This window comes from Solanum pennellii, chromosome 9 (assembly GCF_001406875.1).
Source record: "Solanum pennellii chromosome 9, SPENNV200".
Taxonomy (NCBI): Eukaryota; Viridiplantae; Streptophyta; class Magnoliopsida; order Solanales; family Solanaceae; genus Solanum; species Solanum pennellii.
Genome location: NC_028645.1, coordinates 81,947,885 through 81,962,009, shown reverse-complemented (window position 1 = coordinate 81,962,009; position 14,125 = coordinate 81,947,885). Strand labels below are relative to the sequence as shown.

General features: G+C 35.0%; 2 protein-coding genes across 2 annotated transcripts; one reads left to right on the top strand and one right to left on the bottom strand.

Moving 5' to 3' along the window:
• Positions 1-715: 715 nt before the first annotated feature.
• LOC107031299 (putative G3BP-like protein) lies at positions 716-7,317 on the top strand. The gene is made up of 9 exons (XM_015232618.2): positions 716-1,094; positions 2,067-2,201; positions 3,340-3,646; positions 4,331-4,596; positions 4,702-4,882; positions 5,005-5,126; positions 5,214-5,279; positions 5,611-5,689; positions 6,851-7,317. Exons 1-9 carry the CDS (start codon positions 1,056-1,058, stop codon positions 7,057-7,059), a joined length of 1,404 nt encoding a protein of 467 aa, XP_015088104.1. The 5' UTR covers positions 716-1,055; the 3' UTR covers positions 7,060-7,317.
• Positions 7,318-7,780: 463 nt separating this feature from the next.
• LOC107031783 lies at positions 7,781-12,206 on the bottom strand. The gene is made up of 6 exons (XM_015233255.2): positions 11,548-12,206; positions 10,015-10,187; positions 9,541-9,631; positions 9,207-9,461; positions 8,547-8,719; positions 7,781-8,170 (listed from the first exon to the last, which is right to left on the bottom strand). The coding sequence occupies exons 1-6, from the start codon at positions 11,932-11,934 to the stop codon at positions 8,053-8,055; spliced, it is 1,197 nt and encodes a 398-aa protein (XP_015088741.1). The 5' UTR covers positions 11,935-12,206; the 3' UTR covers positions 7,781-8,052.
• Positions 12,207-14,125: the final 1,919 nt, after the last annotated feature.

Here is a 14,125-nt window from a genome sequence, read left to right as displayed (position 1 = left end):
CTCGAGTTGGGTGTCAGGTCTTGGGTTAGGATCGGGTGTTGAGGTCTCGGGCCGAAATCGGGGGTAGGTCTCGAATGATAGTTGTCTTCAGGTCTATGGTTAGACCCCGATTCAAAAGTTGGATCTTGAATCAGATGTTAGGGTCAGAGTCAACGGCCGTTTATGGGAGGTCTCCAGTCTTGGATCGGGAAGGTCGGAACCCAATTCAAAAGTTACATCACGAGTTCTCGAATCAGGAGTCGGGATTACATTCTAAGTTGGATCTTGGGATCGTTACCCAATTCAAGTCATAGTCAAGATTAGGTTTAGTTCGATTGTCGAGAGTAGAGGTCAAGGTCTCATATCAGGTGATGGAGCCCGGTGCCAGATCAACTATTGAGTTGGTTCTCAAGTCAAAAACTATTTTCCTAAAAAAAATAAAAATTCTACTCTGTAAAATTAATAGATATTTTTTTTAAAAAAAATCGTTCACCAATTCTATTTCCCGTTCACCAACCAAATATAATTTTTTTTTGATAAAATCAACTTATTTTCCAAGAACACATTTTTCGTTCGTATCAAAACATGTTCCATGGAAAACATTCACGCTATTAGATAATCCTATAAGCAAATAAAAAAATAAAAAGAAGCCCTATCATGAGGTCTAAATCAACGGTGGATAACAAACGGACATTCACTCAACCAATAAAAAAGCAGCGCCACCGTCCCCAAAAACACAGCCAGCAACACCTTATAAATTTCAGCAGCTCTCACTCTCTCTCTCTAGAACCAGTGGTCTCAAGCGGTCACTCCATTTTCTCTCTCTAGAAATTGAAGAGTCAGTGACGAACGAATTCAGTGCTATTTACTGTTTGTGGAGTGTAATGGGAGAAGACGCTGTTGCTGCTTTTTTGCTTGCGGCGCAAATGTGAATGCTGTGAAAATCTAGGGTTTTTTTTGGGGGGGATTTTAGATCTTTTGTTAGATCTAGGTTTTTTTTAGATTCTCAGTCTAATTGGATTGACGAGTTCATTTCTACCGCTGTTTAAGCTGCCGCCGCCACCGGGTTTTACGAAATGGCGACGCCTTTTCACTTGCCAGTAACTGCTGCTCAGGTATCTCTTCTGCTGAGTCTGTATCCGTTTATTCTTTGATTGTACAAGTCATTTGCAGAATAGTTGAGTAGAAATGTGAAGGCAAATTTGTGTTTTTGCTGTTTCTTCCATGCCTGTTAAGTCATTTGTAATTGGAGCGAGGAATGCTCTTTTTTTGTTTTTTTTTATATCTGTGGTTATAGATATATATATATGAATGGATTTTTGGCTGAAGGGGTTTGCCTTGGTTTCTGGCCATGGTCATGTGCCCTGTTTTGCTAGTTACGAATTGGCTGTGGCTGTTAAGTGACTTGGAAATGTAAAAATTCTGTAGTGTAAATCTGAAATCTTTTTGTTCCAAAAAACATTTCTGTAGTATAAAGAAGAACTTTTTATGTTTATGATGTTACCTGTTTCAAGAAAAAGTCTTTACGGATATGAGTGTGTATATTCTGTATTAAGAGATATAGGAACTACTAGAGGAATTTTTTTCTGTTTAATTTTCCTATAAATGCATATGTATGTAGTTGTGATGGTGTAGTGATTAAATTTCCTAAATGGGGACAGGTTTTCTGAGAAAAGAGTTTCTGAATCTAGTAATAAATGCAAACTTAATTAAGCATATAGCACAATAGAAACAAACGATATATATAGACACTACCAGCTAGTTAAGGATAAATGGTCCAAGAAACAGTTAGTTATGGAGTAATTAGGACTAACCTATCTAGGTTAGTTGTTATCACTTGACTTACACTAGATTAGGTAAGGACAAGTGTGAGATTTAGAGATCCTTTATACCGTATAGAACCCTTCTTTTTCTTTAGAAGTCAAATTTCTTATCAGTGTTACAATGAAATTAGTCTAAATAGAGGGGAATATTTTAAGAATTCATATTGCCGATCCCAACTCGTTTAGGATTGAAGTGTTGTTTGATTGATTTTTAATGCCTGGGATTTGAATTTCATCTTTCTGCGGTTTTGGGTAATGATTCAGGTGGGGACATACTTCGTGGGCCAGTATTATCAGATGTTACAGACCCAACCGGATTTTGTTCACCAGTTCTACAGTGATGCTAGTACTGTGCTTCGAATTGATTCCAGCACGAGAGAGACTGCTTCAGGAATGCTGGTATTTTATCTTAAGTACCTTCTTTAATTTCCTTATGAGTAAAACCTTCTTTGAAGTTATTTCTAAATTTAGTGCTTTTGGAGTTTGTGTTGGACTTTGGTTGCTTTTTCCTAGAGCTTGGCTGATCCAAATTTATTCAATTTACACTGGTGAAACCTAGCTGCAATTTTTTTATTCTAGTGCCTTTACTATCTTTTTGGGCAAAAAATAGATTAACAACAAAGCTTAACCATTCTCTAGTTTGTCTATCTAGAGATTGGACCTCAAATGCACATAAACTAGTTAGATAATTAATATTCTTCATTTTGTTGCTCTTGATGTGTTATACGTGGCTGACTTTAACATTAGACCAGCATTTTTTGATTTTGTGTAGTTCTTTCTGTTGTCATGTGCAAATTTTGGAGCTCATTACCAATTTTGTAACACTAATTATTGTATAACTGATTGTTAGTACTATATGGGTTGTAATTGGCTAACCAGTGATTGGTTGCTCTTGCTAGATGCATGTCCTTAACTGGGACCTCATGTCTACAGTCATGCCATCTATATGGTGTCCATACGTTCTAGATTAGTTTTGAGATTTTTCATGATGTAGTCCTGTTCCAAAACAGAGCACCTAATATGGAAAAGTATCATATGAGGCTGCCTTAACATCCATGTTCTAGATTTGTTAAAAGTTGTTTTTTCTGAAAAACAAAAATTGAAGCTTGTCAATCAAGTTCTCTGTCTGTCCAGTCAGCTGTATTAGTGTTTTTTCTCTGTCTGCTAGAAGTTGAAATCTGAAAGAGTGTCAAGTTCCCCAAGGCATACATTTCCATCAGAGGAGCTTCTTATTTTGCTGCTGTGACGAGTTCCTTTTTAATATCATATACCAGTGGGTTACTTTATCTAAAAAAATTCATAACTATTCCTTTGAGTTGATACTTGCATGCTTTAATATACTAATAAAATTACATGATTTCTAAGTCACAATAAAGGGAGATTTTATCTTCGCTTCTATAATTAATTCTATTCCAGTGTAATAAAATTTCTATTATTCTCAGCTAACTAATAATCATGGTTCGTGATGTGTATTATTCCCTTAGCCCCCAATATAAATCATTCTACTTCTTTTTTCATTTCTTTCTGTGTTCTGCAGCAAATTCACACCCTTGTCACGTCGCTACAGTACACTGGAATAGAGATAAAAACACTCCATTCCTTGGAATCATGGAATGGTGGTGTCCTTGTGATGGTTTCAGGTTCTGTCAGTGTGAAAGGTATCAATAGGAGTAGGAAGTTTGTTCAATCATTTTTCCTTGCACCCCAGGAAAAAGGATACTTTGTCCTCAATGATATCTTTCACTATGTTGATGAGGAGCAAATTCTTCAGCAACCATTGGCCTATCTAGCACATTCGAACCTTGATTCAAAACTGAATGTTTCCAATGCACTTCAGGAGCAAGGTATGAGTTCAATCTTCAAGGTTTTCATCCTAAGATAGGTCTGATTGTTTTTTTTTTGGGGGGGGGGGGATTCTCTAACTTCTTTTGTTTCATATTACTCTGTCTTCTAGATTAGTGTTACTACCCTTAAAAAATGACTTTTTTTAAAGAAAAATCATTGCTGTAATGGTGAAGCCATTTTTACCTTTCTCTTGGAGGATTTACCCCACACAGGTAGGGGTAACTCCTATGTACATCTAACCCTCCCCAGACCCCACTTGTGGATGACACTATGTTGTTGTACCTTTTCTGGAGGAGGAGAGAGGGTCCTGGGTTGTGAAATAGGAACAGAGCCATGCTGCGAGGGGGTGCATGGTGAATACCTCACCCCTTAAATAAGTTGTCATTAGGGGAGAATATTACTAGTAGCTTCAAGTGCTGAAGCTCACTATTTTCCCTATGTTCGTACTTTTATTTTTCTGGTGAGAAGTAGTTTAAGTGATGTGCTATATATTGGTGAGAAGAAATTATGTACTTAAATGACAATTCTTCTGAAAGAAGACTTGGGATACTTTTTCTCTGTAATTCTACATGCTAATGCTGCAATACTACGATACTTTTTTTCTGTAATTCTACATGCTAATGCTGCAATACTACGAGACAAGAGAATGTGCATATATGAAGGATTAATGATGGTGTCTGCAGTGCCCAACTATATGTTTGGTGGAGAAATCCAAGCAAGGGAGTTTGTTGATGCTCCTAAAATTGAAGATAACGGGCCAGTCAATAACTATAGTTTTTCGGAGGATCGGCTTCAGCATGTCTCTGAAGCTGAGAATATCCTTGAAGATAATTTTGCGGTGCAGTCGAACGGCCCACTTCAGAGTACAATTAATGCAGTACAAGACCATTTATCCTGCCCTGTTGAGGAACCTGTTGCAGAGCCCCAAAAGCATACTTATGCTTCTATTGTATGCCATGACCCTTTTACCTTCGTTTAATGGTTACATTCTCATATTGTCTTGAGTATGCTTTTGTGATCAACTAATTTTATTTGGTTGATTCTAATTTGGAAGCTACAAGTTACTAAAGGGAATTCTGCACAAGGACTGGCACAGTCTTCTCTCAACAAATCTACACCTCCTTCAGAGTGGCAACATGTGCCAGAGCCTCCTGCTCTGCCATCAGTTCATTCGACTAATACTATTGAGAGGTATACCGAGGCAACAGAAGAGGCTTCAGCTGTTGAAGATGAAGGTTAGTTTCTCGTACTTTGGCATAATGTACTCATCCTGTCTTCTCAGGGATGTGAGTTATTTTTTAAGGGACCTCATTCGAGTGATATGCTTTTATGATTTTCCTTTTTGAACCTTTTGCAGTTGAAGTCAAGTCTGTATATGTCAAAAATGTTCCTACCACAATGGCTGCTTATGAAATTGAGGAGGAATTCAAAAAGTTTGGTAAATTAAAGCCTGATGCTGTTGCCATTAGAACGCGAAAGGTTTGTTCTATCATCTTTCTTTTGCCCTATACTCTTGAATCTAGATAAGCTCAATATTAAGTTCATCTGGAATTTGATGTGATGCAGGACATTGATGTATGCTATGCATTTGTCGAATTTGAAGATGTAACTGGGGTTCAGAATGCAATTGAGGTTTGAATTGACATTTCAAAATTTTGAGCCATCTTTAATTATCCTTTTCGTGTTAAAGTTTCAATGCAATTGAGGGCTGAACTAACAGCCTATGTTTTTGTTATTTGAGTAATTGAGAATGATGCTACATTTTATGTATGAGGTCAAATGAAGTAATAAACTGGCACAAGTTCGAAGTATTCCATGTAAAATTATGTGGGAGTTATGAATATGTTCTTTTTCGTTCTATTTATCTCGCCTTCATTGAATTGTTATTAATACCTTCAGCTAAGACTAATTACTGCATTCACATTCAGAGTAGGTACTGAAATCTATGTAAACTTTGTTGCAGGCATCTACTGTTCAGATTGGTGGACACCAGTTGTACATTGAAGGAAGGAGACCGAACAGAAATAACTTAATTCGAGGAAGTAAGTGGCTTTATCTTCTCAATTGTGGGTCAATTAATAAGCTATTGCATTTCTCATTCACAGAAACAAGCACATCTTCAAGCTAAATTCTTGTTTTTTTCTAAGCATTATATTTTTCTACTGGTGATCTCTAGACACACCTTTAGCAATTTACATCCCTTATCATCCACCAAGTAGGAATCAAAGTCAATGACATGACTCTTGACAAAACAAAAGTAGAAAAGATGTCCAGCCTGCAAGAAGAACAATTTTAAATACTCTTCTTGCAGGTGTTTGGAGACCTTTTCTACATTGTTTTGTCAAGTGTCATGTCATTTACTTTGATTCCTACTTGGTGGAAGATAAGGGATGTAAAAGAGAAGTGGATCAACCAACCTGTCCTCATACCTTCTTTTTTTTTTTCTCGGAGGAAAGTTTTAACTCTGGAGAGAGCTGTGTTTTCATAGAAGTTCAGTATAAAGTGAACAGTACTATTCCCTCCGCCCCAATTTATGTGAGTTAGTTTGACTTGGCTCAGAGTTTTAGAAAAAAAGACTCTTCAAACTCGAGGTGTAAAATAAGTTGTAGATCTTTGTGTGACAAATCATTTCATGAAGGATAAAATGGGAATTTTAAAACCAAATTATTTCCAAGTATAAAAATGTTACGATTCTTTTTGAGTCTTGACTAAAAAGACGAGTCAATACAAATTGGGACAGAGGGAGTACTTTGTTGGATCTACTTGCAATACTTATTTTCGAGATGAATAATGAAACGCAGAAAGTAGAGAATAATCAGTGGGGACTATTGTTACACCAATTGACTTGCATTCTTGTCAGGCTGCAACTGATGTAAATATTTGGCTCCTACATCTTCACCATGGTATTAGTCTCGAAACAAGTCATTATGCTGGTATCATTGGAATTTACTTAAGACCTCGTAGTAGTAAATAACAAGTGGCCTTCATTAATTCTTCAGGTTATTATTTCGTTCCTGTGTGTATGCAATAGCCAAAATAGAACAGTGTTTAGGTATCAGTTTGCTAAGCCTGTTCCTTGTCTGAAAGCTTACTGCTTCATACATTTCTTAACTAAAATTTTCAAGTCCTGAAATTTATTTTTTTTGCTATGCATCCTAAAAGTATTAAGATTCATTTTGTTCTTATTTAAAATGTGGACACAGGAGGAAGGGGTAGAGGCAGAGTTAGCTACTCCATGGACGGAAGGGGGCGCTATGGTGGCCGTGGTTTTGGGAGAGGTGGTCAAGATGGAGGTGACCGTGATTATGGCAGATCAAGGGGAAATGGTTATTATAGACAAACTCCTCGGCAAGAAAGAGCTTACCCTAGCAATCAGCAAAGCTTGAGAAATGAGCAATACTCATGGGAATAAGCTGGAGTTGAATTCATGAAGGACAAAAAATACACCTTCAGTACAAGCCATGTTGCCAACAGCTTTTTTGTCTTCATAGTTCTCCAAAACATTAGTATACTTTGAGAAGCATCAAAATTTAGATTTGTGGAAGGACGCATCCCTAATTCATATAATTTTTTGGCAGAAATAGCAAGTGTTGGTTTTCAGTACATGAATAGACTTTTACTTGAAGGATTATTTATGCAGTTTTGACCTGCTAGTCGATATTTTGCGCAAGTTTCTCATGTGATATTTTTCTTTTTTACTGATTGTTCTGCATACACACTCTCTCCAGGAGTGGGGACGAGGCGGTGAGGGTCTTTCTTTATGCTGGTGTGGTGTGGTTTGAAATATTGGATGGCTATGTGTTCAAAGTTTCATTTGTCATCACTTGCATTGGACCGTAAGAGGCATTGTGAGTCCTTGGTGGATAGAATTATATGATACTTGTGCTGGGAGATAGCCCGTACCCTGGAGTGGGAGATTGCGGGCTGTTAAAATAAGTAGAAAAAACAAGATTCAAAGTGACATTTGTCCAATTCATAAATTGTGTTTGTCAATCTAACTTCATTGACTATTAAATCACGCCTTTGTCTATCGAGACTCATTCTTAAGATGTATAAAACTTGCCATGTCAAACCAGAGAGGAATTATGTTGTAATTTATGAATGTTGTATAAGTAGAGGTCCAGAACAGTATATTACTACAATGAGGAGTCTCCATTTAAATTTTTATTCAACTCTTTCATCTGCTATTATTATTCCCAAAAAGAACATTGTACAAAGTCAATTTAACATTATTGTGCACATTTTATTGCTCATTAAACAACATTTACCATCTAAAAATTTTCCCAGAATGCTTGATCCTCCACAACAAGAGAAAGCTCCAAGTCTTTAGATAATGCGAAAAGCTTGAGAAACTAAAATATGAATTAGAAGCTGGATTGTGAAGAAATTCATTTGACATCAGGCTTTAGGCGACTCCTTGCAGAAGTGGTGCTCCATTGTGATCACCTAACGTTTCATCTTCTTCTCCGTCTTCATCTTCCTCTGTTTGCCAGAGAAACCTAGCATATGCAGCAAGCACGTCGCTGAAAAGCAAAAAAGCAAGCTAGTAACTCAGTGTCTCAGACAATGAGAACAATGAACTTGATGTGCAAGTAGCAATTATAAACGCAACGCACAAATGCTTTGACATCACACCAAAGATCACCAAAATTCTTTATATTTTTCCACGAATACATTCACATAATACCAAGTTACCGTCGACCTTATATAAATATCTTTTGTCATTAACCTTTTCAATGTTATCAAACAGTAGCAGATTTCCTTCACATCACATAAATCTGTAAAATCATCTTAATAACTGACCAAGTAGGAAAAGTGCTTAGGTTATTAAGTTCCCGCTATTACTTTTAATTCAACATGTTGCGAATAAAATACCGAGGGGCTTCAATTCAATATTACCTGTCTTGTGGAGAAGCTTGAACTGCCCTCTTAAAGTAGGTTGAGGCTTTATCTTTATCCTGATGAAGTTGCCATATCAACATGGCATACTGTGAAATAGTTTCTCCATCAGTAGGATCCGCTAGTATTGCGTGTGAGTAATATTCTTCAGCACCTAGTAGGTCTCCCTTAGACTGCCAGTCCAACAGCAAACATGAGAAATGTCAGAATTAGCAAGACCAGTCGATATTATTAATATGTAAGCACCAATAAAGGGAGATAGCTTTTATTGGTTTTGGTTACGTTCTGATAAGTAAACGATAAACTGTTGTAGCTATTGTAAAGATCTGGTGAAAGGAATGACATAATGTTCAAGAAAATTTCATATTTGAGCATGCATTTATATTTCTCCATCCCAATCCTACTGAATTAGGATGACCTGCTGTTCTTTTGTACAATTTAAAGAAAGGGTTGAAATCTTAAAAAGCATATTAGGGAGAGAGCTTGAGACATCTCAGACACTTAAGGAGAACGACTGTGTCGATGGTTGCAGCTTCGGACAATCACACATTTCTAAATCAAGATAATATATAGATATCAAATGGGCATTGTTGTAAGCATATGATGGATGATATACATGTTAATAAAGAACATTTAGTGCAGAAAATATGAAACATTCACCTGACTAAGAAACTGAGCATAGTTTCTTAAAAGCATGGAGTTATGAGGATTTTCTTTGATCATTCTCATGTACTCCTCCTCGGCATTTCCGTCCATATCAGATACAGCTGCAGTATAATCAACAGGAGAGCTGCCACCAACTAGATTAACCCCAATTCCTAATCCTGCTGCAAGATGTAAGGGAGGGCTAACAGGTCTGTCAGCTTCTTCGTAATCTAAGTTCCGGGATACAGTAGCTTCCCCACTTTCCTCAATCTGACACATCCAGAAGAAATTTAAAGTCAAACAGAGTTCACATGTATATACTCGTTGAGGCAGAACGAACGGAAGAAACCTTAGTCTTATCACTCTGTGTGTTCATTTCATCCTCACTTTCATCGTCAGTAATGTCCCAGAGGAAACTAGCATATGCTCCAAGAACATGGCTGGAAACAATAATAGATTTCAACAACAATAACACAAGTGTAATTCCACAAGTGGGGTTTGGGCAGGGTAAGATGTACCTAAACCTTACCCCCACCTTTGTGGGATAGAAAGGCTGTTTCCGTAGACCCTCAGCTCAAAAGAATTTTAATCAAAGCAGGATTGAAAGAAAAATTAAAAACAACAAAATAGCAAGATGAACAAAGCAAAGAAGCTGCAATAGGTAAAATTTATGACTAAGATGCTACACAAATACTAATAAAAAGGAGAAGATGAGGAGAGGTGACTAATAGATTCTTCACATGCCCAGGTTTTGTAAATCAATATCTAATTGAACCAATAACTCATTCTCTCATTTCAACGAAAGGTGCAAGTCAAGTATAACCTGTTCTCAGGAGCAGTACGTACTGCACGTTCAAAGTAATCTGATGCTCTATCTTTATCTTGGTGCAGCTCCCATACTAACTTAGCATACAGTGACAAGGTATCTCCATCTTTTGGATCAGCTAGTGTAGCTTGAAAGTAATAGTGTTCAGCTCCAGGAAGATCTCCCTTAGACTAGAGACAAGAATACAGTGGGTTACATGAAGAAAAAGTTGTCGCTACAAAAACAAAATCAAGATTGGACTAGATCTAAAGAAAAAGACAAAAATAAAGATGGAGATATATCTAAAACCACATAGCATCTAAGCATATAATGTTATGTGCTTTTCCAGTCAAAGAATCACAATAGCTATAATGACCAGATTTCCGAAGTATCTATTAGGAAGAACAGAATAGCACATGACAGTTACTGTTGTATGCTTTTTACATTTCAAACCACTAATAAATTTATTGTCGACGTACATTGGCATCCTAGAACATCATGAAAGAAGAGTCTTCTCACTTACTTCCCTTCTCGTGACCTGGTTGTGCAACTGCTAATCCATACTTAGTATTAGAAGATTTAAGCTTCGAAATGAGTGAACTGATTATAGAAGGTCCAAAATTGGATCCTAATTTGTTTAAATTTATTCAATCTACTATTACTATCCTGGCATACTCATCCAACTATTTTATTTTATAGGGGCAACTTACAGCAAGAGCAAGAAGCCAAAGATGAGATCAAATTCACGGAGGTGACTTTAGTTCCATAATTATAATTCCAACTGTGCAGCTATAGAACTCACAAGAACTTACTTTTCACAATCCTAGAATATGTAAAGGACTTACAAAGAGAATCAAACAATTATACAACAGCAACAATAACTATGATCTCAATGCCAAACAAGTTACAGTCGGCTATATGAATCATCACTAGCCATGTTTAAGATTCTAACTTTGCAGTTATAGAACTCACAAGAACCTTACTTTCACAATCCTAGAATCTCTAAAGGATTTACAATGAGGATCAAACATGTATACAACAACAACTATGATCTCAATCCCAAACAAATAATGGTCGGCTATATGGATACTCACTGACCATGTTAAGAATTCTAAGTTTGCAGTTATAAAACTCACAAGAAACGGACTTCCGCAATCCTACAATACTTGCAATGAGGATCAAACATCTTTACAACAACTATGACCTCAATCCCAAACACAAGTTCCAGTCCGCTATATGACTCCTCACTGACCATTTTTCTCCGGTTTAAGTTCAACTCATGCCATCAAATACTAAAAAAAACACAATGACGACAACAACAACAACATGCCCATTGTAATCACACAAATGGGGTCCGGGGAGGATAAAGTGTACGCAGACCTTTCCTTTATCTCATAGAGATAGAGAGGTTGTTTCCGCTAGACCCTCGGCTTATAAATAAAGCATTTCTAAGCAACTGAAAAAGGGAATAAAAGCAGTAACCACAACAAAATAATGTGAAATGGAAAGAGAAAAATGATTTCTCAAAAGGAACAAGACACAAAGACTGACCTGCAAAAGTTGAGCATAATTCCTCAAATACAAAGGGTTAGAGGGATCTTCTTTAAGAACCCTTTTATAATATTCCTCAACATCCCCATTTCCATCAAAATCTAAACATTCAAACTCAACCCCACCATGATACTTTGAACTAATTACTCGTTCACTCTCTTCAAATCCTAGCTCATTAACCTCATAAAAAACCCTTTTTTCCTCATCTTCATTCTCATCTTCCTCAATCAACCCCATCCCCTTTTTCCCAAAACTGAAATCACTACTACCTATATCTGATACAATATCCCCTATTGTCACAGACCTAACCAAATCTTGATTTTCCTTCAACTCATCAACCCCATCCTCTGTATTATATATACAAAATGATGGTTCTTTAGGCAACATTTTGAACTTTCTTGCTTATGACAAGATAAAAATGTCACCTTTGAGCTTACTACAGTTTTTCAAGATTAGAAAAAATTGAAGTATTTCAAGACAACCCTTTTAAATTCCCATCAAATTAAGCTCTTCTAAATGATTTTATGTGAAGCCTATGGGATTTTACAAAGGAAAAAATTGGACATATGACGAGTTTCAAGAAGAAAAAACTCAAGTTGTGGAGTGTAGGAACATGAAAGGAGGAAACTTTCGTAAATTTTGAGTGATGAAAAGTAGGAGTATTATCCAAGTTCTTTTTTTTTTTTCGCTCGAAGTTCGGAGTTCATATTATAAAATTTATTTTAAAATAATATTTTTAATAAAATTATATTTATATATTAAAATTAAATTTGAAATTTGTAATTTAAGAAGTTCAAATTTGAAATTTATATTTTAGGTTAAGAGAAAATATTATATTTTTTTTTTCGCTCGGCGTTCGGAGTCCATATTATAAAACTTATTTTAAAATAATATTTTTAATAAAATTATATTTATATATTAAAATTAAATTTAAAATTTGTAATTTAAGAAGTTCAAATTTGAAATTTATATTTTAAGATCAGAGAAAATATTATATCTTTTTTTGGACTTTGTGATTCTCAATCCCAAAGCTTGACTTAAAATAATTTGTGGAAATTCTAATTAAAAAAATATTTTACTTTTTCTTTCTAAAATTAGTACTCTACAACATAAGACAGTTGTATTTTAATTATTTTCAACCCATACTCTTGCATTAAATATTGATTTATTTTTTTTAATTTAAAGAATATTTTTACTAGAGCTCAAATCTCGAAAACATATGATTAATAGATATAGATGTAATTTAATAATATATGTTTTTTAATTATAATTTTTTTTATAGACGTGAAATGAATTAAAATGGAGACAGAGGAGTAAGAAATAAATTTTTAATAAATAAAGCTTTATAATTAAAGTGTTCACGTGGAGTTGTGGCGCCATATCTGTACTTTCACTTCTTCTTTTTTTAAAATAAAATAAATATAATTAAATGGTTAAAGTGAATTTTTTTTTAAAAAAATGGCATTTCAATGTATTAGAAAATGATAGTTATGGACCAAATTTGGACAAAATGGAGATTTTTGAGGACGAAAAATTGACAAATGGATACTTTTGGATCGTTAACCAAGTTTTAGTTGTTAATTCAATATCATTCATTAATTAGCTATTTATAAACGGCAACTTTCACATATAGCAAATAAAAAATTCATATTTATATGCTATAGCAAAGTTTGCATAATTGCGCTTCATAGCAAACATAGAAACTGTATAATTCGCTATACATATACAGTTGAAGCAAATTGTATAAAACGAAGTGTATAAAACAAGAAAGAGAAAGACACTTGGGCAGAGAACTGTATAAAAACGAAGTGTATTATTATAAGTGTATAGAGCAATTATATACAATTTGAATTTGTATAAAATGAGAAAAAGAGAAAGACAAAAGAGACTTGACAAGGAATATACAATTGAATCGAGTATAAAACGAGAAAGAGAAAAATTAGATACAATATGAAAATTGTATAAAACGAGAAAGAGAGAAAGGCAAAAGAAACTGTGCATGGGAGTATTTTTATTGTATAATTATAAATGTATAGGACGAAAATATATGTACTTGCATGTGCATAAACAATTTTCTCACGCTTTTTACAAACAGAAACGCAATTTATACATTTGGCTTCTGTTTGTATAAGTGAGAAAGGCAAGGGTGGCGAGCGAGATTTAGGAGAGTGGCGAGCGAGATCTGGAAGAGGGGAGAAAGGGGAACAAAAATATATGTATTTATACAATTTTCTCTGCTTTATACAATTAGAAACAATTTTTATACACTTGTGTTTATATAAAAAGCGAGGAAGCGAGCGAGAGACTGAAGGAGAGTGGCGAGCGAGATATTTGGGAGAGAGGCTCCTAGCAATTTTTCGCAAACGTTTGCTATGGAGCACAATTAAAATAAACCCTAGCTACTCCATTTATTTTAGGTTATTAGTTTGATATATAAAATTTTCCCATTAATAAATACATAAAAAAATATCTAATCAAAAAATATTCTTATCTAGAAAAAGAAATAAAAATTTACAGCACATTATATATATTAATGCATCTAACTTTAGTATATTTTATATTAATTACAATATATATA

What these genes read in the sequence shown, in the direction of transcription:
- LOC107031299 (XM_015232618.2), top strand. Translation starts at nt 1,056, where the DNA reads ATGGCGACGCCTTTTCACTTGCCAGTAACTGCTGCTCAG. An exon ending in AGACTGCTTCAGGAATGCTG is followed by an intron (nt 2,202 to 3,339) that starts GTATTTTATCTT and finishes TGTGTTCTGCAG; the next exon opens with CAAATTCACACCCTTGTCAC. An exon ending in TTGCCATTAGAACGCGAAAG is followed by an intron (nt 5,127 to 5,213) that starts GTTTGTTCTATC and finishes GATGTGATGCAG; the next exon opens with GACATTGATGTATGCTATGC.
- LOC107031783 (XM_015233255.2), bottom strand. Translation starts at nt 11,934, where the DNA reads ATGTTGCCTAAAGAACCATCATTTTGTATATATAATACAGAGGATGGG. An exon ending in ATGCTCAGTTTCTTAGTCAG is followed by an intron (nt 8,720 to 9,206) that starts GTGAATGTTTCA and finishes TTGGACTGGCAG; the next exon opens with TCTAAGGGAGACCTACTAGG. An exon ending in CAAGCTTCTCCACAAGACAG is followed by an intron (nt 8,171 to 8,546) that starts GTAATATTGAAT and finishes TTTGCTTTTCAG; the next exon opens with CGACGTGCTTGCTGCATATG.